This window comes from Leuresthes tenuis, unplaced genomic scaffold, assembly GCF_036924035.1.
Source record: "Leuresthes tenuis unplaced genomic scaffold, fLeuTen1.0.hap1 SCAF_24, whole genome shotgun sequence".
NCBI lineage: Eukaryota > Metazoa > Chordata > Actinopteri > Atheriniformes > Atherinopsidae > Leuresthes > Leuresthes tenuis.
Genome location: NW_027325378.1, coordinates 17,784,743 through 17,806,442, shown reverse-complemented (window position 1 = coordinate 17,806,442; position 21,700 = coordinate 17,784,743). Strand labels below are relative to the sequence as shown.

Sequence of the window (21,700 nt, the reverse complement as noted above, 5' to 3'; positions counted from 1 at the left end):
CAGCAAAAAAAATGAGCTCACGTCTGAAGCGATTCAATCTTGGATTGAAATATTGTTTGGGTTTTAAATGGGTATTCAAATGGAGAGTAATTCTCGTAATACATTGAATTCGATAATTAAATCTGAAATGCAGCTGTCCCCACTCTCACTGCCCACAGAGTTTAAACATGTGACCACGCCTTTACACTTAACCCTTAATCCACGCATTTGAAAGAAGACTTATTTTTGTCTTTGAACGAGCCATGTGTTTGATTAACTGCATGCAGCATTGACATGTGTTTTGACAGTGTAACACATGAGGATTATTTGTCATGCCACTCTTATGTAATATTTGGATCGACTCCACGGTACTACAATGTGTTGATAAGAAAAAGTGGGACAAATTGGACATTTTCATCTGAGGCATGCAAAAAATATACCATCTGTAAGGGATTTGTCACTTTATCCCTTCCACAGTTACACAGGTTATGTTTTTGCTGCATTGTAATTGTCGTGTGTTTCAGTGCATGCGTGCTTTAAATAGAGCTGTTCCAAATACAAATCAGCAATTTGGTGAATGATGGCTCCATCGGAACTCTCCTAAGGGAGGAGCAACAAGAGTTGTTTTTTTTTTTCTCTTCTTCTCCCTCCACACTGCTTGGCTTGCTCTTAGGTCTGCCCGTAGTGGACAGATAATCTATTTGTGCTAATTTCATGTTTCTCGCTGCCCACTTCCTTCTTGAATAAGTCATCCCTCTTGTCAACCCTCTTTAATCTAACTCTGTCTCTCTTTTCTGGCTCACTCCATCTATGTGCCACAATAAGCATCTATTTACCTTGTGCTGTGCTCTGCATTTCAGCCTAATTTTTTTAATCAGCCCTCTGTATTGTGTGGGAGAGTGCCATGTTTGTAGGACAGTCCAAGCGACTGTTCCAGATGAGTTGGACCATCTGTTAACATCCATGCCGCATGCTAGTTTGTAATAAAAAGATCCAACAATATTTTGTTAGTCCCGCAAAGTTAAATAGTATTTAAATATTCAAAATGTTTAATGTATGCCGCTGTCAGTGACAGTGGAGGGTCAGAGGGTCTTCGCAGAAGATGACACACAGGAAGAAAGAACAGTGCTGCAAACTGGTTGTAATCATTGATCCAAGTCATTAATATTAATGTATCACTTTGTTGACCACAGCTCCACTATTTCCATTTATTGTCAGGCTCATGTTTAAATGTTGCTTAAAAGTAGAATAAATATTAGCAATGAGTCTGCAGCTCTTTCAGTTCTTGCACAGAAAAATGAAACAGACCATAAATTGATATCTGTTACAAGTTCTGGCCAAACAATGATGCAAGTTAAGCCTAACATCAGTATTTCCCTGCATACAGCTCTCAGACAGCATTCATTCACTGGCACACCAGAAGCCATAGCGCTGGTAATGCGAACCGGTCTGACGCTACCAGTACTGGTTTTTCTGACCTGAAGAGGGCAGCTGATGGAGTGACCTTCAACTGATGGAGTCACCTTCAACTGATGGAGTGACCTTCTGCAAAAAATAGTTTTAAAAAAAGCATGCAAACCAGTTGCCTTAAAGATAGCTGAGTGGAATAGAAATTTTATGTTTTACGGTCAAATTATTTGTATCCGTGGTATTAGATTAACAGATTGATAGATGAATTTTGTCATGCATAAGAACAACATTTATTTGTTATAGTCATCTGAAGACTTTTGAAGAGGTTTCATGAAGAACTCAACTCCTAAAAACCTGGCGGCAAACTCCAGGACAGAAAAAAAAAAAAAAGCCAGCACAAATTTCTTCAAACTGCAGTTACTGAAAATGGCCACGCCCCTTGAGGCTGAATTCAAAACAAGCCACATCCTAGTAAGGCCTCTAAATTTGGCCATTTTATCTGCCAGTCATCTCACCTTCCCCATGGCAATGAAGGGAAAAATGGTTTCAACTTCCTCTTCCTTTCTCTCAATTTTGTTTCTGCTCTTCATCTTTGACATCTCCTCCTCAACTCATCTTGATTTGGGGTCTTCCAGGTAGTATTTGGGCTTTGAACAGGTCGATTAGCCGCTCTCTCATGCAAAATGCTTTCCCACTGGCACAGTTATGATGCATGGTGGTGTGGTAGTTAATGTCATAGTCAACCTGGTTCAAATCCCGACTGGGGTCTTACTGTGTGGACTTTGCATGTTCTTCCTTTGTATGCGTGGGTTCTCTCCAAGTACTCTAGTTTCCTCCCACCGCCCAATAACATGCATGTTAGGTTAATTGGTGACTAAATTGGTCCTATGAGGGAGGGAGCGTGGATGGTTGTTTATGTTGTTTGTCTCTATGTGGCCCTGTGATGGACTGGTGACCTGTTTGAGGTGTACCTTTGCCTCTTGCCCAATGACAGCTAGGTAGCCCCACCAACCCTACTTGGATTAAGGTATAGAAATTGATTGATTGATTGCGCATCATAATACATGTAAAAGAGTTCCATAATTACCAGCAGAAATCATTCCAGCAGCACTGCATCGGAACCAGCTTAGCAGAAATGTTTAGAAATCAGTGTTAGCTGATTAGCTAATGTGTTGCTACTCTAGAATTCATTGTTATACAACTCCAACATACAAATTGTATAAACACTTAAGTTATGCATTATTACAGGCAGAGTAGTGTCAGTGACGGTTGATTGCTTTTGCTACCCAAAAGTCCAAAAGCCAGTTGCTGTCAATATAGTTGCTAAACCCATTTTTCCTTACAGTCTATGCTTATAAACAATAGTGGACCATGAATACATGCTGCTTTTTTTGTAAGACAAAAAAAGTTGATCTTTAATCTCTGACTGTGCATAGTAAACCTTCTCTTACACACAGTCTATATGAGACTTTGACTGACCTCACCGAGAAAGGGTAATACTTTTAACCTGTTGCAGATATTTATTTATTTCCTTTCGTCCGTGTTTGTTTTCCTGTTCCAGCAACAGGTATTGGCTGCCTCTCCGTTTACACAATCTCTTTCTTCCTTCTTCCATGAACACCTACATCACCCATTGCTTCAGACATCTGTCTAGACCTTTCCTCCGCCTTCCTGTCTTTGAACCTTCTCCCTCATTCCATTTCTGGCGGACACCCTCCCTGCTTGAGTCTGCAAGGTTGAGAAGCTCAAAAGAAATTTTTATCAGTTGGAGCAGAAACTTTTCGCTGGCCCTGATCCTGTGTGCTAAAAGAACCTACCTCAAAAGGCTATCAGACCTTGCAAAGTGGGCATACCAGATTGAAGGTTGTTTTGACAACAAAGCATCTAAAGTTTAATATTTTTTAGAGCCAATCACCAGCTGCAGAAAAGCAGAAGCAAGCTGTCAAATGGAGACAAATCCTTGCGTGAAATAAAACTTAATGTGTTTTATTAAGTTCATCTGTCCTCATTAAGTTTTGTACAAGCCTCAATGTAAACACAATGTCCCCCTCCCCCCTCTCATTGTCTTCTTGGAGTTTTTGACTTCTCCAATAGCTTACACATGCTGAGCCTTTAGCATTCATACTCAAACATGTACTTATCTAGAGTCAAATGTATGGGGGTGTGTCACTGTGTGAGTGACATTATAATAGAAGGTGGCACCCCTATCCAATTAATCGGATCGTCCCAGCTGGAAAAATCTCCCGAAGCAATGCACATGTGTACCGTGAAAGAAAAGGCATAGTACAGAGGTGATTGAATATTGTGATTGCAGATGTAGGGAATTGTGCAGAATATTTAGAGGACACAGCTGCCTTTGCGGAGTCATCCTCGGCATCTGCTGTCAACATCAGACTTGTGTCACCACATCTGCGTCCTTTGTGGCGTGGACTGAAATGGGCCAAATTCCTGGACAGGAATGTTTTGTGTGGTGAAGTCTCTCCTGTCTATCAAAGATTGCTTCAAAAGCTTAATTAGCTCCTTTTAAGGAGAATAGACATATTTTTAGCAATGCTATTGGCATTGCTTGTCAAAGGCAATGTCAGTCATTGGTGGTTTAGACTAAACGTGGACTGCCATGACAAGTTCTCATGCGATGTTAACAAATTGAAAGCAGTGCACAGTGTTCAATGTTGCATATGAGTGTAAACAGAGGGCTGAAGATTTTATTTTTGCCATATGGTATATTGGAAACTACACAACTGAGTAGAACTAAACAAAACTGGCTTTGTCACGAGTGCCCATTGGGCTCCAACTCATTTACAGCCTTGTGCATGTAAAGATCCAGTGAGCACAAACTCATACAAACTTTGGGTGCGTAATTAGTGAAGGATTGTATTACGCAGTCTTCAGGCATTTAGATGCTGCGATTATCATAAAAAAATAGGATAATACTGGTAACATACAGACAGAAAAATGTGGATAAAAAGTTTTCTTCAAGGCCTTATTTGTGAAGTGGTACAAGGTATGTGTTGTTTCAACAAAGAAAACAATGAAATTGGCCCATTTTATGCAACTTGTTTGTCTGTACAGGGTAAGTATGAGTGCTAAGTTCTTAACTGAAGGTTCTCTCAGTGCCTTGTAAAGCCTCTTCTTTCTTCACCCCCCCCCCCCCCCCCCCTGCCTTCCACTCTCACATACAAATGACAGGATGAAAGCAGGATGGATTCTGACTGCTTAGTCTCTGTTTGCTGAATTGCCCCTTTTCAAAGACAATCCAGCTTAAACGTATTGTACGTTCCCTTTCATGAATCCCCTGCTATTTCATTTTCCTAATATTCATAACCCAAACAGCAGACGGTTGTGCTTTGTGTTTCGTCCTGTCTGAATGACAATGTTGCAGCTGAGGCAGAAGGCTGTCTTTAGAAATCTCTGCAAGGGTACTTTGTGTGAGGAAATACAGCGAGGTGAAACTGGCAGCCTTTACTGTTGAGATCCTGTTGCTGATCTTTGAAAGAGATTGCTAAGATGATAAAAGGCTCTTTCCCAGGTCAGTTGGTTGTGAGATACACTTTCCTTTATGGAATACAACAGCACTGGAGAGGCAATGTGATGGTTACCTAAGCAGCATTTCATATCTCTCTCACTGATTGATTGGGTTATTTTCTGTTTAAATACTGCAAAATGATTTAATAACAGGAGAGAATTTGGCAACCTTTTGCTCTTTGCCTCCCCCTGCAGTTCCTCAACCGAGCCCTGCACGTGCACAACCATACATGCAAAGTAGCTGTCACGCTAAAGAGGCCACAAAGACAACGCCAAAGGACACAAAAAATGTCTAGCAACATTGCATGGCGATGTTACTGGACCTAACAGGAATAATACTGCATACTTTTATATCCTTTTACATCAAGGACTGATAGATAACAAAACATGGATGAACATGCTGTTGTGTAAATCTCCCCATTAGCCCTGATACAAAGCCCGAAAGTAAATGTATGGAGCATATGAACCCATTTCATTCATTTTATTATTAGAATCAACCACAGTTTCAGTCCTCTCTGATTCACAGAGGGCCACTTTACTGACAGAGCCAAGCAAAGCAAACAAGACAGAACATTATAGCAGGAATCTCTTCTCTGATATCTTCCTGTAACTTTATTTGTTTTCACAAAAGTGTCTTTTTTAACTTCACTTATTAGGGCAAAACAGTGTTGTTGGCTAGTTTTTGTCGTGTGATGTGGTACTATTAAGTAAAATGGTGTAGTGCTGGGTTGGAAACCAAAGTTGTGTAAACACAGAACAGACTAATGGACAGTGATGACAGTCAAAGGTGTCTTTTTTCTGACTGGGAAACCAGTCCAACTGTTGGGGCGCCCACTTGGAATGTGTGTGAAGCTCCCAATTGGCTCCACTGGCTCTGACTGTAACTTACCTCTAAAAAAAAAAAAAACGATTACTCACTTCATTTTCAACCCACTGATTTGTCTTTTTTAATCACAAAAAGGTGGTGTTTTTTTTAGCAGTTGGTTTTTTTTCCGCTTTGATGGAAAATCTGTGAAATGAAACCTTCATTATATGAAGTAATAAGTAATTAATTAATATTGTACAATTTTGTGACAAAGTCCACCATCATATCCCTTCTCGAGTTAATCAAAACTAATATGAGTCCATTCTTGTGTTCAGTTCAGTTCACTTCAGTTTATCTTACAACAAAACTCATCTCAAGACACTTATTTCACTATTAGACAGTGATGTGAGTTCCACTGCTGATTTTATGAAACGTTCATTAAAGACAGTCTTTTGAACAGTGCACCACTTCCCATCCAGGTTAGTTAATTAACTCAGGTTAAGTTGTTTCTCTCTTGTAGTTTGGTCTGCTTGATGCAGAACCGTAATTTGACCCTTCTGAAAGACTGGAACATCTTTTCCATGCCAGCTGAGACATATTAATCACTGCAGTACTTTACAAGTGGGAGCTTTGGTCAAAATACACAGAAATACAGTACTTTTTACTTTATTTAATTCCAGGTACCTCCAGCACTTTCTCTCTTTTTTTGGCCAAGCAATGTATTTTTGTAAATAGTATGGCACAGTTAAATGGGATAAAGATCAAATCAAATATATTTAAAGTGTCCCGCACAAATAAAATCAAGTGATGAGCCTCCATGCCACTGACATTAAACCCACAAGGTATACATGCAAATCCCTCTCTATTTATCACAGGCCAGAATCGAGGGAGCCCAGAGATATGAGGAGCAAAGCGACAAGTGACATGAAAGATTTTATCTGCAGAGCCGAGGACTGCGGGCGCCTCACCTCAACAGATACTTTTTTTTTTCATTCTAAGGAATGAAGCAACATTCATTTTTCACTTTGGAAGATGAAGTTTACACTTTAACTGGATACAGAATTGCTTGTTTTCTCGAGTGCTGCATTGCTGCTTTTGCAGATCTTGTTTTTTTTTCCCACCCCCATTGAGTTTAACATTATTAGTAGTCAGCAGAGACAACAAATTGAATATTTCTCGGACTGGAACGCTGCACCTCTGATGTGGCCCGCATGACAAGACAATTTGTGCTCCACTGGTGAACTCCACTGTGTATGGGATGTAGAGGCACGTACCCTGTGTAAGACAAGATGTGTTTGATGCGTTTTTCATACTTTTTCTGATACACGCATATATATATATATATATATATATATTTATTTATATATACTACATACTCGTGTAATTAATAACTAAGTGTTTACTGATGTTAAATTAAAATCATGACACTCATGGGTGCAATTCCCATCTGAATTCTCATAAAGCCTTTGTATCTTGAAGCGAGGGTGGCCAATCCCCTCTAACAGTGGTCTCAGGCGCAGAAAGCAGATGTATCAGAAGCATTTTTGTTCTTCGTCACTATCGACAGAGCACATTCAACATTCACCTGCCGACCCATTTCATTATCGGACTGGCTTTTTTTTTTTTTTACATGTCTCCTCCCCATCTTCCGCGGCTGCAGCCGCCCTCATAATGGGCCCCCATCATGTCAAGGTTTCGTGACTAATCCGCACATTGACCTCCCATTCACTTGCAGCCCCTACGCCGTCATATTGACGCTTCAGTCTCAGGTTTTAAGGTGGGGGAGATGTTGGCAACACTTGCATAGTGAATGAAGAAACATAAATCACCCCCATCCCAGCATGTTTAAAGATGGTTTGGCAGTGTGCTATGAATGATTATGTAAGCATGCAATTGGGTTGTATCTGCATATTTTGAAAAGTTATTCAGATTCAATTGTGACAAGATTGTACTGCTTAATATTGTGCATACAGGGGTGATGTGGAGCTTCTATGAATCCATTGTTTCTTGATCCCTTTTCCTTCATGATGGATGATGTTCAGTTTACTGTGACTGTTATCCCTTCTACCATCTGTCAGCAACAAATTTTGGTTTTATTTTCACTGAATGAATTTCGTCCTCCTACTTTATCCCTCTATCTCTTAAAAATACATCCATATTGGCTGACTCAGTAGCTCATGATGCACTGCATGTTCAGTGCTAATATTCAGTGCCAGATTGGTCACAACAGCAGTGATCTACATGTATTAGCGTCTTGCGAAGAGCTTGGCCATATTGACAAGGGTGCGATAATGTGGCATTAAAAATTTGAAAGTATATATCTAAAGCCAGCAACATATCAAAAAAGAAATTTGTTGGTACACGTTTGATGCATTTAGGTTGTTTATGTACCATATCTTTGTTTCGTAAACTCAGCCATACAGTTTCAATGATACCTTTGAGTTAGATATTGCAAATTTTTTTAAGTGGACATGATACAGCAGTGACAAAACATTAGAGGCTAAGATAAAACTTAGAACAATTTTTATATCTTGGCAGAGACGGCCTCGTTTGTGCCATGAAGCAGCACAATGAAACCAGTGCGTAGAAGCCAATCAAAGGTGACAAGCTTGGCTATGATCTCATGACAGCAGCTAACACAAAAAGGGGTAACCATGGCGATCACTTTAACCAGAGTGTTTCAGATTAATGATAAATTCTTCAGACAGCGGTACGTAATCTGAAATGCCAAAAAGAGTTGGCCATCCGCTCGTCAGTCAGGCATCCCACTGAGCCAGCCATATCGGTATGGGCAACATGAGAAGAGGAGAGTGAAGAAAACACCATATGGCTGTATTTCCCTCACACAAGCTGAAGCAGATATAGCATTTCTAACAGAGGGAGAAGTGTTGACAGCGTCATCACAGTGTTTCTGTTTTCTCTAATTCACTTTGTGTGCACAAACAAAACCACACATAGTGACAGCGCTCATGTGGTAAGATCCTAAATGTCCCCAAGCGAGATATTTGATTCTGATCTGAGCGACAGGGAGCAATGGATTAAAAACTCCCTGATAATGGGTTCATTGAGTCATGTAAGCGATTCTTGGCAGCTTATCTTTTGCGGAGGCCAATGAATGCAGACGCTCACTATGTTTAGCCACCTGATGTTGCCTAAGCCTTCAAAGCAGAACAGGTTCCTTTAATAGAGCTACCACTGGCAAAGAAGGAGAAGAATACAACCTAGCAAAAAAAAAAGAGCTGCATAGACCTTTGCTCCTATATCAAGGTAATGTAACTTACTGGAGCAACATGACTCAGTGATGGTGTGGGGTCATGGCTGACATTTATGGTGACTGTGATGTTATATGATGGATACTAGAGGGTCTGGGCAAAGTTCAATTGTTAGAACATTCAAAGCTCTCAACAACATCTATGCGAGAGCAGCATAAATTTGTGTTTGGGAGCTGTTTTACAGACGCATCTCTTTGTCTTCCACGCTCTCTCTCTTCCTCTCTTTAGAAAGTACAATGATTAAGGTCAATGATGTACTGATTTTAGTTAGGCTGATGTTTTAATTTAGATTTAGATTATTTCGATTTTTTTACTTTTGGTTTGGGATTTTCTGATTCATACACACAAACACTCACATACACACATACATATAAAGTGCTTTTTATTTATTATTTATTATTTTATTTACAGCTATTTTCGTGCAACTGAAAACTTGAAGGGGTGCAATGAGCCACATGAACCATTTCACAAATTTAATTTGAATAACTCTTAAAGCAAGTTATTCCTTTAAGAGAGCATAAAGTATGTAGCCTGAAAGCTCACACTAGCACACATCAAGCTAATAGAAATAAAATACTCATCTTGTTATTTAATTTCTAAATACCTTTACCTCCCTCTTCTGTCCCTCTGTACCTCCCCAACTGTTGGGACTGGTCCATCTTTTTGGAACAGTCTTGTCAGGAGCAATAATTTCAGCTGGCCCTCGTTGGGAACACAGATAGGAATGCTGACTGGTCAAATAGTGAAGGGTAAATCGTGTTGATATTCCTACATCACATATAAGCTTGATAAACCCTGGGCATGACTGTCAGCCCCATTTTGTTCTCTTTATGGGATTCTTTTCACCACTTTATTTTAGTTTATCAGTATTATTATTAGTAGTAGTAGTAGTAGTAGTAGATAGTTGATGCTGTTGATGGTGCATTTTGGGACAATCTGAAATAGGTTTCTCAAATTGCTGACAGTGAAAAATAAAATAATCTGAATTATAGGTTAGATTTCCTAGTCAGATTATAAAACATTGAACAAAAACCTTATTTTTTTCATCAGATACCTATTTCTTTCTTTATTTAAACAACAAAACAAAATGAATGTGGTGTTGATAGCAAAGAAAGAGCTAAAGAGTTGGGTGTAGGGTGTAGGCAGCATGGTTTTAACTTAAAGTTGGGTGGAAATAAAAAAAATGAAGAGGCTGGGTCATTTAACTCAGGGCTAACTCTGTGGGTCTGTGATGAGCCCTGAAAATCCGAATTGTTCACTAAATTACATATTTTCAAACGTGAGGAGCCCAGATAAAGTGCCAGGGTGGTGTTTTTAAATTTCATGAGACTTCAGACACCAGTTCTTGCTCTTTTTTTCTTTTCTAATTTGCAAATGTGTATCTTTTTCCTCTACGAATTTGGGAATCTTAAAAAGCAATGCCTCGGAAAGCCTTATCACCTATACCTGTGGGTGTTTCTTTTTTTTTTTTGCAAGTACAAAAATTAAGATCACTGGTCAGTCAAGCTGCAATTCAAATAAAATTTGGTCAAATGTAAACACACAAGCCCATTTTTTCTTCTAAATATCACCGTCTCTCCTCCCACCCGCACCTGTACTTCCTCCTCCAAGCAATTATTCACATCCCATGTGAGTCATTAATCACCAGGAGGCCAAGCAGCCCTTCATTTTAGTCAGTGAAAACAGTGAGTCTACCTGGGGATCTTGTTAACAACAAAATAGTGAACATAGTAACCTCAGTTCTAATGACCTTTGCCTTTAGTTTAAGTGGGGGGAAAAGATTTTTAAGCGTACTAAGAGTTAACCGTTCAGACACCGGGGAAACTGCCAACATTTTCAGTAATTACACCTGCTCTTTGGGTCCTTTCCCGGTTTCAGATCATGGCCCCTGGTGGGTATAAGCATGCAAAATGTCTGCATCAGACTTTGGGATTAAGTAACACAGAGGTAGGTTGCCAAGCTTTTATGGCTAGTGGCATTAGTAGATGGTGTCAAGATAACAGAAGACAATTAAAAAGTGGGTTTTATTATTTTCTACTTTTCCTGCCAGTTGATTCTGCAGTCACTCATCCCTGAGACCTTGTACCCAAATGTCAGATTGATAAAGAGGAAATGTGCGGCTGTAAATGTGGCAGATGTTTGATGGTACAACATTAGGCATGCTCACTCCTTGCACACATATCCTGAATATAAACACTCTCTCTGTCGCACGCTGAAGTCAAATGGAGTCTAACCTCTTGCAGCCTGCAGACTAGTTACAGACCCAAACTAATCAATGCCGCAGCATCTTTGGGGAGTCACTATACTTTCTTGAAGGGCTCCAAGCAGGGAAGTCGCTTATGAAATGACAAGATCAGTTAATGTCACCTCTCCACCTGGCCTTGCCTTCAAGTCCGTATGGCTCTGAGCTCCCAGTGATGGAGCTCTCCCACGCCTCCGCAGTGCATTTTCTGTCGCTGGGTCTACAGCCAGTAGTCTTTAGCTGAGAGCAGTATCAGTGAGGCCCAGTCTGTCGATTCTATTGAGCTGGCTTGGCATGTCACAGGCAGTAAAGACCTCTTGATTGACTCCTGCTTGGATAGCATGTCCAACTGCATACATTAGTAATGCTGAGGGTTCAATAGATAGATGGCTGGGACAGATTGATGCAGACAGGCGGCACATTTACCTCTATGCATGGAACTAGAAAACAACTGAACTTTGAGGTATAACTGTCGAGGAAAATAAGCAATTTGTGTTAGTTTATCCCTTGAATTGATGTGTACCCTGTAAGGCAGGCAAGGTCAATATGAGTGTTTTCTTTTTACACTCCTTAGATGGTAACTCTGTATCTAGCTTATCATGCTTTTGGTCCAAACTGGTATTGTATTGTTCTGTGTACTGTCTGCCTTGACATTAATTTTTTTCAATCATTTGCCCTTTAAGTTTTCCCTGTAGCCAAACTTACTTGTTTGAAATATAAAACAATTGCCAACTTGAAAAACTGATTGGCCTACAGGTTGTTAGGTCTGTTATTGTCATACAGACTCATGAACAGCTCGAGCGTGGCTAAGTACAATCGCATAGTTTTTAATACTGATAATCAATGAATGTATCTTTTCTTTTTTTGTTTTCACGGCTGCTTGAAACTTTGCCCTTGTCCAAATAATTTCGTTGCCTCAGGGCCAAGCATTTACCAATCAATGTTGAACCCCCTTTGTGTCAGAAGTGAGCTTCTTCGAATGATTGAGCATACAAGGTTGACAAGGATATGGCTGTAGCCTTGTCGATCACACAATACAGTTTTAGATACACTAAAATGAATGTCATGGCGTTTGAAGTGCAGCTAGGTACTGTCTCTGTAGACACCGCCTTGTTTGAAGTCAGTTTGTCCAGCTTTGCAAATTGTAATGGAAGCTATTGTTTGCTAGTGCCGCCTGTCTTGCCTCAAATGACTTCCGACAACAACTTTTGTGTAATGAATATCTTTTTAACATTGACTGTAGAAAGTATATATAGTTCAGTATACCACATCTTTCAAACTAAAAGCTTTGTGGCAATGTTCTTGTCGAGTGTTTTATACTTATAAGTCAGTATGTGTGCAACGTTGGATGGTCCCGAGAATATCAAATTTAATTGTTTAAAAGCTGTGTTGTAGCATTGCTCCTCCAAAGTGGTCACTGCATTTTTTTAAACAAGAATAGCATGTCTGTTCTTTCATTGGCTCTTTTAAATGTGAATTCTCATATTAAACGATCGAGCCAAAGTTTAGATTTAGTGCAGAAGTGATAGAGTAAACCTGTCTTTATTTTTCTCAGACCCTCCACTTTTTTTGTTGTTGTTGCCTACTTTCACTTCAGATGAGAAGGAGAATGAATTTGATTAGGGGAAGATTGGGGGTTGAGGTCCATCCCTGGAGAGTTGCTGCTGAGATCTCACTCCTCCAACTTCCCACAATTCACTGCAAGCCACGTGGGAAAGAGGCAGACAGGGCAATTAGCAAACCACCTCCGACAGCAACTGCAAGCTGTAGTTCAATTTGGAATATGCAGACTAAAGAGAGTATATTACTATAGGTGTGTGTTTGAACTGATCAGGGGGACCGATATATCTTTCCTTCAGTGCGTGCAGTTGACCATAGACAAGTGAAGTCACTCATGAATGTAACTGTAGACCTTTTCCCTGCATCTCCTTTTTGTCGATTTTTCATCTGAGCCGGCTGCACCTCACCACTTTCCACACCCACTCAACTGGCCTCTCCTGACCCCTGGTGTGTTTTACAGACACTGAATGCAAACACATGCTAAAAAAAAAGTGCTTATTAACCGAGCGTTTGACCCAGTTGGCTTGCGTAGGCAAACACCTGGGCGTTATATTGAAATTTAATAGCTTCACTTAGTTAACCCACTTAAGGACCATGTTGAGTTTAGTCTGCTCAATTTGTTGGGATCAGCAGCTATGCTCATCGGGGATGTTGTAGTCTTGGATAGAGGATAATTACAATTAATTAGAGGCTTACTTTTGGCTTTCATGCTGCTCTGAGCAAAATGGGGCGATGGAAAGAAATTAACTTGACTGGGTGGAATTATGCACCATGGTAGAGAAAAGTTTTCAAATCGTTTTAGGTTTTCCATGTGTTGTTCTGTTCAAGGCTTGACTTTTCTTTTTTTTTTCAATTTACAAACAAAACCCTACAATGACAGACAATGACAAAAAATATTTTTTGTTTAGTAAATTTCTTAAAAATGTAAGCAAGAAAATTAACTCTGGTTCATCCTGCTTCTACATTTTCGCTGGAGTCCTCTTTCGCCTTCCTGCATGCATCTTTATGTATCTTTCTGTAGTTGATGGGGAATGTCAAAGTGAAAATGGGACAAGGACAGGCACTGGATTGTCTCTAGACCTGCAAGACAAGAATGTGTCAAGGCACAGCTCTGGGGAAAGATACAAAAAAGAAAAAAACACTAAACAAACCTGAGTGATCTGGCTTCATAGGCTGAGTAAATGGAAGACAAAGCCAATCCAGAACCCAGTAGTCATTATGATTACTCCTTTCTTGAAATGGAAGAACTATAGAGAAGGTCAACCACTGGGGCAGCACTCCACTCATCAAGCCTTTTAGTTTGAGTAGTCAGACAGAAGCTCTTCTTTACTAAAAGCCATCTGAACGACTTCAAAATCTAACACAATCCTCTGAATTAAAGAATTGATTTGACCCGTTTAGCCACAAATACCAACATTGTATGCACAGGTAACCAGGTAATGAGCCTCACCTCTATGTAATACTGTACCATCCCTACATTTAAACACAGTGGTGGCAGAATTATTCTGTGGGAATTAGTGGGAAAGATTGATTTAGAAAAATATAGAGCAATTTAAAGCAATTTTTTCTGCCGATATGCTCAGGATCTCAGGCCAAGGAGCAGATTTAAATTAAAGTTAACATATACCACCCACAAATAATGGGAGTGTCATGGCAAAACGTTACCCAGCCAGTCGGTTGAAGTCTTTACACTTCTCATCCAACCCGCTTGAGGTTGAGTGTTGCCGCCAGCAATGGAAGAAACTTCCAAAGGAAAGGAGTGCCAAGCCTGTTGTATGATTCCCATCAAGACTTGAGACTACTGACTCATGTGAAAGGACTCAGTTATTTTGTTTCTGAGATAATTCGGGCTTTGATTTTACTCAAAAATCATGTTTCTGCTTTGCCATTGTGGATAAATGTGTGCAGACTAAAGAGGAAGCTCTGAACTGAATACATCTGTGTCTGAAAATGGTTGTGATCACTGAACACATTTACGTGAAACTAGAAAAAAATTGAATTGTTTTGTTAGTTTGACCAAAACCAGACTTCATTCAGACTTCATTTCTGCTCAACCACACTCAAATGGACCTTACAGTTCCCATCCAGTGCACAGAAGAAGAAGCTGGTAACAACAACATTACAACAAGGGATATCGTGCATCTTTTTGTAGAAATATTAAAGCCTAAGTATAAATCAATACAGCTGAATTACAAGAAAACTGCTCTTATATTCCTATTTTCAGTTTCTTTGTCAGTCAGCTAAAGACTAAGAGGGCCACGTGTCAAATCGCAGTCTTTCATAGCATTTCAAGACAGTTGCTCTTCTCTAATAAGATCCTGATCTTGTAATCGCCGTGTCATCTGACAAAATCCCTGTTCAAGTCACTTAAAGTCAACCCCTATGCAGTGATTTCAGCTGTACTTATATGTACGATGATCTCCCACAGGAAAAGTTAGAAACGGCAGGATGTTTTGAAGGTTTTTTTCACCCAGTCCTCACCCTGTGCTTTGTATTCCCTTGTTTTAGTTTGTTGTTGCTGACATAACCAATCAGAATGTGAAACTGTCGTCTGCACCCAAGTGTCAATCAGAATCCCATTACTGCAGAGGTCATAGATAAATTGCCCCAGGTAAGTTATATCTCAGCTGGCTGCTCTGCTCCACCAGCACAAAGAGAAATAACACAGTTGCACCCACAAATATAGCCTGTCCCACACATTTCAAGGAGAACTTTAACCACTTGTAAGATAAATAAATAGGTTGTCTGCTTTCTTTCAGACAAAACAGACTCAAAACTTCAGGAAAAGTGTTCATTCTCCTATTATTTTTCCGCCAGTCTAGCAGTTTGAGCTCACAGCTTAGTGGGTCATTCTATGAATACATATCGGAACCTTTAAGTCACCGGTGACTTGTACACTCAGTAGCGCCTTGAGCAATATCACTTTGAGAGCACCGCACACAAATAAAGACGCCTCAGCAGCATGGATATTCATTAATGGGAGATGCTGGAGCAGAGATTAAAAAGACAAACTAATAGGTGGATGGAGAGGAAAGATATGAGGAGTGTGATACAAAGACTGTAAGAGAGTCAGGAGCAGACGAACCCATTCCAGGAGAAGATGAAGACAAACTCCTGGAAACCCTGGAGGAAATTTGCCATTAAAATGCTGTTAAATATTAGCCTACTCGGCTCCGTCTGTGAAGATTTTGTTGCGGTGCAGCAGTGAGGGGTCCTCCCCAGGCATCCAGATTCAGCTGCCGACACTGATTGGAAGCACAACGGTGCTGGCGGGTATGAGACCCTGCGGGCCTCCCCGGCGGTCTCCATCATTATGCCGCCGGCACTATCATTTCTGGACGCTGATTAAAATGTTGCCGATGTCAAAAGGAGCTGAAGGTTAAACCACAAAGGGTACGTGTGAAGTTGTTTCATGCTTCGCCACGCACACACATATATTCACACCGTAAAAACCTGACTTTTGCAACAGAGAGGAGACAAAGCACACCGAGAGGGCTGTGTAGGAACTGATTCCGACCTTGCCTTGACTTCATCCACATGTGGGCGCTTTCTCAACCTGAGCAACCTTTTTTTTCAATTGGTCCCGCTCAGTGTCAAATGAATATTTCTCTGATAGCTGCCAAGGATTAAATCCAGTGTAACTAAATAATGTCACAGCCAAGCTCCTCAAAGTGGTCGAATAGAGAGGCTCCAAAATGGTGGCTGTGAAATTAAAGAGTTTCTGCTTCTCTTTATTCTTTTTTTTAAACATGTGAGTCCCTGTACCTACAGTTGATGAGACAACAGAAAGCTGTATGAGAAATACCATCATTTTAGCGGGGGATCAAACAAATATCCTGAGAAATATAAGCCCTGTTTGTCTTGGATGTGGCCAGGCATAAATCACTGAGTGTCAGTGTCAGTGCAACTAGACAAATGTGCACAGTTGAAATAAATAGCACCGTCTGCATTCATCTGTTTTCTTTAGCATAACTGTGATATTATTGTTATGGATTGGGGAAAGATTTTTTCAGCTTCACGCGGAGCGACAGTAACATTAGAAGTATAACACACAGCCTCAAACCCAATATATTTGTATCATTCCAGTTGTATTGGTGAGCTTTAGGCTGGATTGCATTTCATCAGATTTGAATCCTCTCAGCTACACCATCAGATCCGGTTAAGGATAGCCCACGTAACACGAGACTAAAGTTCCAAACAAAACTCAAAGAGTCAGATGAGAGCCAGCTTTTTGGCTTCTTTTAGGTTGGAGGGAAGAAACACCAAAGTCTAATTACTCTTTACAAATTGGCAATACAGTACAGTGTTACCTAAAAATGAGACGCGGAGCATTAAAACATGCACCGTACATCTGAAGCCCTTTTCACACAAGCAATGCTTTCCATTAATCTGAAACTTGTCAGTAATATAAGCAATGGGACGTGAATTAGTAGATTCAATTTATGTAACTATTTCACGGACATTTCACTTTTTCCTTGCGTTGCTAACAGCTATACTATAGTACAATTAAACCCTCACAGGTCATTGTTCAACGAGCTTAAACATTTAGGCAAGAGATATTTCCACGTTTTTCCATTCACCGCTGCCATTTTTCACACAAAAACTACGCGATTGACACTCAATGCTGAAATAAATGTAAGCCGTCTATTATTTTTTTCAATCTTGTCAGAATCTCAAATATATCGCACTTTCTGTCACTTTCACAGGCATGTGTGTGCCTGTGTGAAGAGTGAGGAACATTAACAGAAAAGTGACAGCTGCGTGAATGACTGAATAACATCGCTTTAGCAGATTGATAAAGTCATTAATGTTGTGTTTCTCATTTCTGAACAGGGTTTAACAAGATAAAAAGAAAGGTCCTGTCAACTTATTTTAATGCTCCTCTTTTTTAAAGTCCACTCTCATGACAGAACCTGTAACTGCTGTGTTGGTCCACAATTCAGCCTCCAATTCAGCCACAGTTACTACATTTTCTTCACGCAGGTCTACAGAAACACAGCTTTCATCACGATGCACTATCGCAGAGCAAGACGATAGCAGAGATGTTGCACGCTAATGTGACGATGGTCTCGCTCCACGTTTTGCTAAGAACAGCATCACTTCCACTCTCCACATCTCGTTACACGTTCGACACTAGAAAGACACAAAGAAACATACAGAGTTAGATTTTGCTATGCAGGATTTGCTCAACCTTAGGGATAATGTGATGGGGTCAGTCATCTAAGTGAGGCTCAGAGTAGAGTCGCTGATCCCCTGCACTATTAAGGTATCTGGTCAGGGTACTTTCCGGACATCTCCTAGGGGAGGTGTTTGGGATTTTTCTCAATGGGAAGAGACCACAGAGAAGACCCAGGAGGGATATCTTTCAGCTGGCTTTGGAACACTTCGGTGTGCCCCCTGTAAGAGCTGGAGCATGTGGTTTGGAGGAGCAAGTTCTCTCTAGACCGATCTGGTCCCAGATAAGCGACAGAAAATAGATGCCAGGGTTGTAATTCCTGCCATGTCATGTCAAGGTGGCCCTACAGAAAAACAACGGCTTAGAAACATTTTGTCATGTCACTATTTACAACCATCGACAACTGTCTACTATCTTTCGGACATGTTTTCTCTTAAGACAGAGCTTCACTTTATGAACTCCTTCCTCGTGTTGGCTGTCCCAAATAGTGACTGTTTCAAACCTAAAGGGTATGATTTACATGGAAACTGCAAAAGCATTTGGCCTAATTATGACCATTGGATGTTATTGAATGGTGGCAAATAGGCAAAAAGAGTTCACCGTTACATGTCAATGAGTGCTTCTAAATAAGTATTTTTATGATTCTCCAACTTCTTTTTTTGTAAAAAGCTTGTGAATATTTTAAAACACGTATTCATTATTTTTATGTGGAAAATATTCAACAATCAATCAGTCATGCTGTTGTCTCCCCGCAACCTACAAATTCTCTATTTTTCTCCGAGTGCTTCTTGCAGCATGAGGCTCATAAATTAATTGAACTGATACATACCCCCTCAAACTCCTCTAGCCACGGCAGAAAATGAATCTGCTGAGTTTATTGTTAAATGGAGGCTCTAGTGAGCAGGATGTGAGCGAGGATTTAGTGCACCTTAAGGGAGACCCTTTTTCCAAACTGAAAATATGCCTCTGAGATCTCATCTCATATTAATTTTTCACAGAGAAGGTGGTCGTGCAGTTGCTCCATGCTGCCCTCTGGCTAACTCCAAGCTATTCATCGTCTTGCAGGGCTACAAGCCTTTCGATGCCTTCATTCTCCGAGTGCTTGTTCCACAATTTAACTTGCCTTGTTTTCCTCAGCCTGACTCTTACACTTCTTGGTCCTTTTTTTCTCCCTCACAATCCCCCCTTGCCTATTGCCTGTGACCAGTCGTGCATCCTCCTGTGGGACAATTAAAACTGAGTTAGGGGTTAGGAGAAAGGGATAGAGGAAATAATGATGTTAGATTTGTTTGCGCAGTCGACTGTCTCCTTTGAACCAGCACCTCTCGAAATATTTCAGTGCCAACTCTTGTCAAGGACGACCTGCCTTTCAGCCATGTTGTCCAACAAAATAAATAAGCTGTCTGTGTTTCATTCAGCAACGGAAAATTCACTTTTATCCTCGTCCTGATCAATCCCCCTACCCCTCTCCCTCTTTGACAGGTGCAAGTGCAATCTTCATGCCAACAGCTGCGTGTATGACAAAGAGAAGCTGAGCTGCGAGTGCGAACACAACACCACCGGGCCCGACTGCGGCCGCTGTAAGAGGAACTACCAAGGACGAGCATGGAGTGCTGGTTCCTACCTGCCCATCCCCAAGGGCACCGCTAATATCTGTGAGTACAAAGGCACACAGGAACACACATGTGCACACACCACCAACATGTGGACTAATTAAAAGGATGATCGACATGGCAGTGCAGGCATTTGTGCAGATCTTGCAGAGGAGTAATGAGAGTTGGTTTCGGATTAACGATGTCCTGCGTGTCATCTTGGAGAGTTGTGGCTCTTGATATTAAGCAGCAATATTTAAAGGCAAAGTAACCTTCGGAGACTCTTTCAAGATAAAACGCTGAATTAATAACTGTCAAAGTACGTATCACTTGTATCACAACTCTGAAATTGTTACATTAGCAACTTAACATTCTAAACTGTCTGTTTTTCGTGGTGAGACACATTGGCCAGTCATTATTCCTGGTCCTGTGTTCACAAAAGTGTTGCTGCAGCAGGGGCCCTCTGTCTGGATTCGATCTCTGTTGCCATCTTCTTATACTTTACAAAACACCCATAAAATAAAGTTGGTGAAATGAAATGTCCTCCCATGCTCACAACCTTGTTTAGTTCTCTCTGCTTCCCTGTATTCAATGGGGGAAATGACTCGTAGACTACATAAAATAAGCACTAACTTGGTGAAACTTCTGATATAGAAAAGATAATGGTACACTGGGCCTCATTCAACTTATCCTTCTGATTTTTCCTTCAATTTAGTCGTAAAAGTCGAAAAGAAAAGTCACTTAAGAGTCATGAGATGTTCTTTAACTGCAGATAATGAACCCCATTTCCTTATAAATTGAAGCGATGTGCTAGTTGTTCTTAATTTGCATTGCTGTTCGCCCTGCCAATAGCTGTAAAAGGCAGTGAGGCTTCTGGGTCGCGTGCACACACACAAAAAAATAGAGAGAGCAGAGAGCCTTGGTGCTGGCCACAGTCTCAAAGACACTGACACAGTTAATGGAAGTCAAGAATTAATATTCATTCAAAGGAAGACATGCTGCACAAAGCTTTGTTATATGTAGGTGGTGTGTGCACCTCCTGGAAGGCAGAAGGCTGGCTGTGGGAATCGCTCATGATTTGTGCATTTATAGAGTGCTATTGTTTGGTATATGCAATGTGAGGGTGTGTTTTCCCTGGTCTCTTCAGTCTGTTCTGCAAAATAATATGAAATAATACTTCAAAGGTTTGGAATATAGTGAAAATAATTGTTCACGAGCAATGTTATTCACTCGCAGGTTTAAATGAAAGAGATTGTTTTAAAAACAATTATAAGGGTTCAGATCGGAACAAAGATAAAGCCAAAAATCCAAAGCTGAATAAGAAATGTCTTCCTAAGAACAGTTGCTGAATGAGGCCAGTGTGTTTCTTGAAGTTTTGTTTTTTCTTTTCTTAAATTTTGTAACCACCAAACATTTAAGTCCTAAATGATTCTTGAAAGAGAAACAAAAATGGAAATGTGCATGATTAAAGTGGCAATGTCCCACAGTGAGTCCTGAGAGATTGTATCTTGTTTTTCTGCTGCTAACACTGTTGACGCCTCCCTAAAATCTGACTTACACGTGTTAATATCAAAGGGTTTAGATATCGAACATACATTGTCACTAAGAAGTGGGTGCCTAATGCAGTTCTTTCACACCTCTATACAAGACATGATCAGAAAGTGCATCCTCAATTCACCCAATTTTGTTTCAGGAAAGATTGTCCCAAACTAAAGGGATGTTTTAAAATGAACCATCATTTTGTGTTTAAAGAGTTGTGATATAGGAGGAATTTTTTACAGTTTATTTTTTTTTGCAACTCCCACTTGAAGTTAGAGCACTCCGACACAGTACTCATTTTTGTGTTACCACAGAGGCAGCTGTTGCAACTACACACCAGAAGTTTCTTTAGCTGCTCTTATAGTTGCCTCAGTTCTGTTTGATTTTTACTCCTGAAACAACCCAATCTCAAGGCAGAGCATGTAACAGACACACTGGTCCACAGCACAAAAAAACATTGCTGTTCACAATAAATACTCAAAAACTGAGTAGAAAACTACTGTTACACTGCTGGGCAACTACAACTTCTGGCTATCTTAAAGCCAACACGTGCCTGAAGAAGCTCAGAACCACCCTTATGAATGTCTCAGCCTGCTCTGA

The 21,700-nt window shown here is 40.4% G+C and overlaps 1 protein-coding gene across 3 annotated transcripts in view; it reads left to right on the top strand.

Annotated features, from left to right (window-relative positions):
* Positions 1–21,700, top strand: part of ntng1a (netrin g1a) — a 118,723-nt gene that overhangs the window by 66,318 nt on the left and 30,705 nt on the right. For all 3 annotated transcript variants that reach the window (XM_072378676.1, XM_072378677.1, XM_072378675.1), the window contains exon 4: positions 19,452–19,624. In XM_072378676.1, coding sequence (XP_072234777.1) covers positions 19,452–19,624 — 173 coding nt within the window. The remainder of the gene's footprint in view (positions 1–19,451; positions 19,625–21,700) is intronic.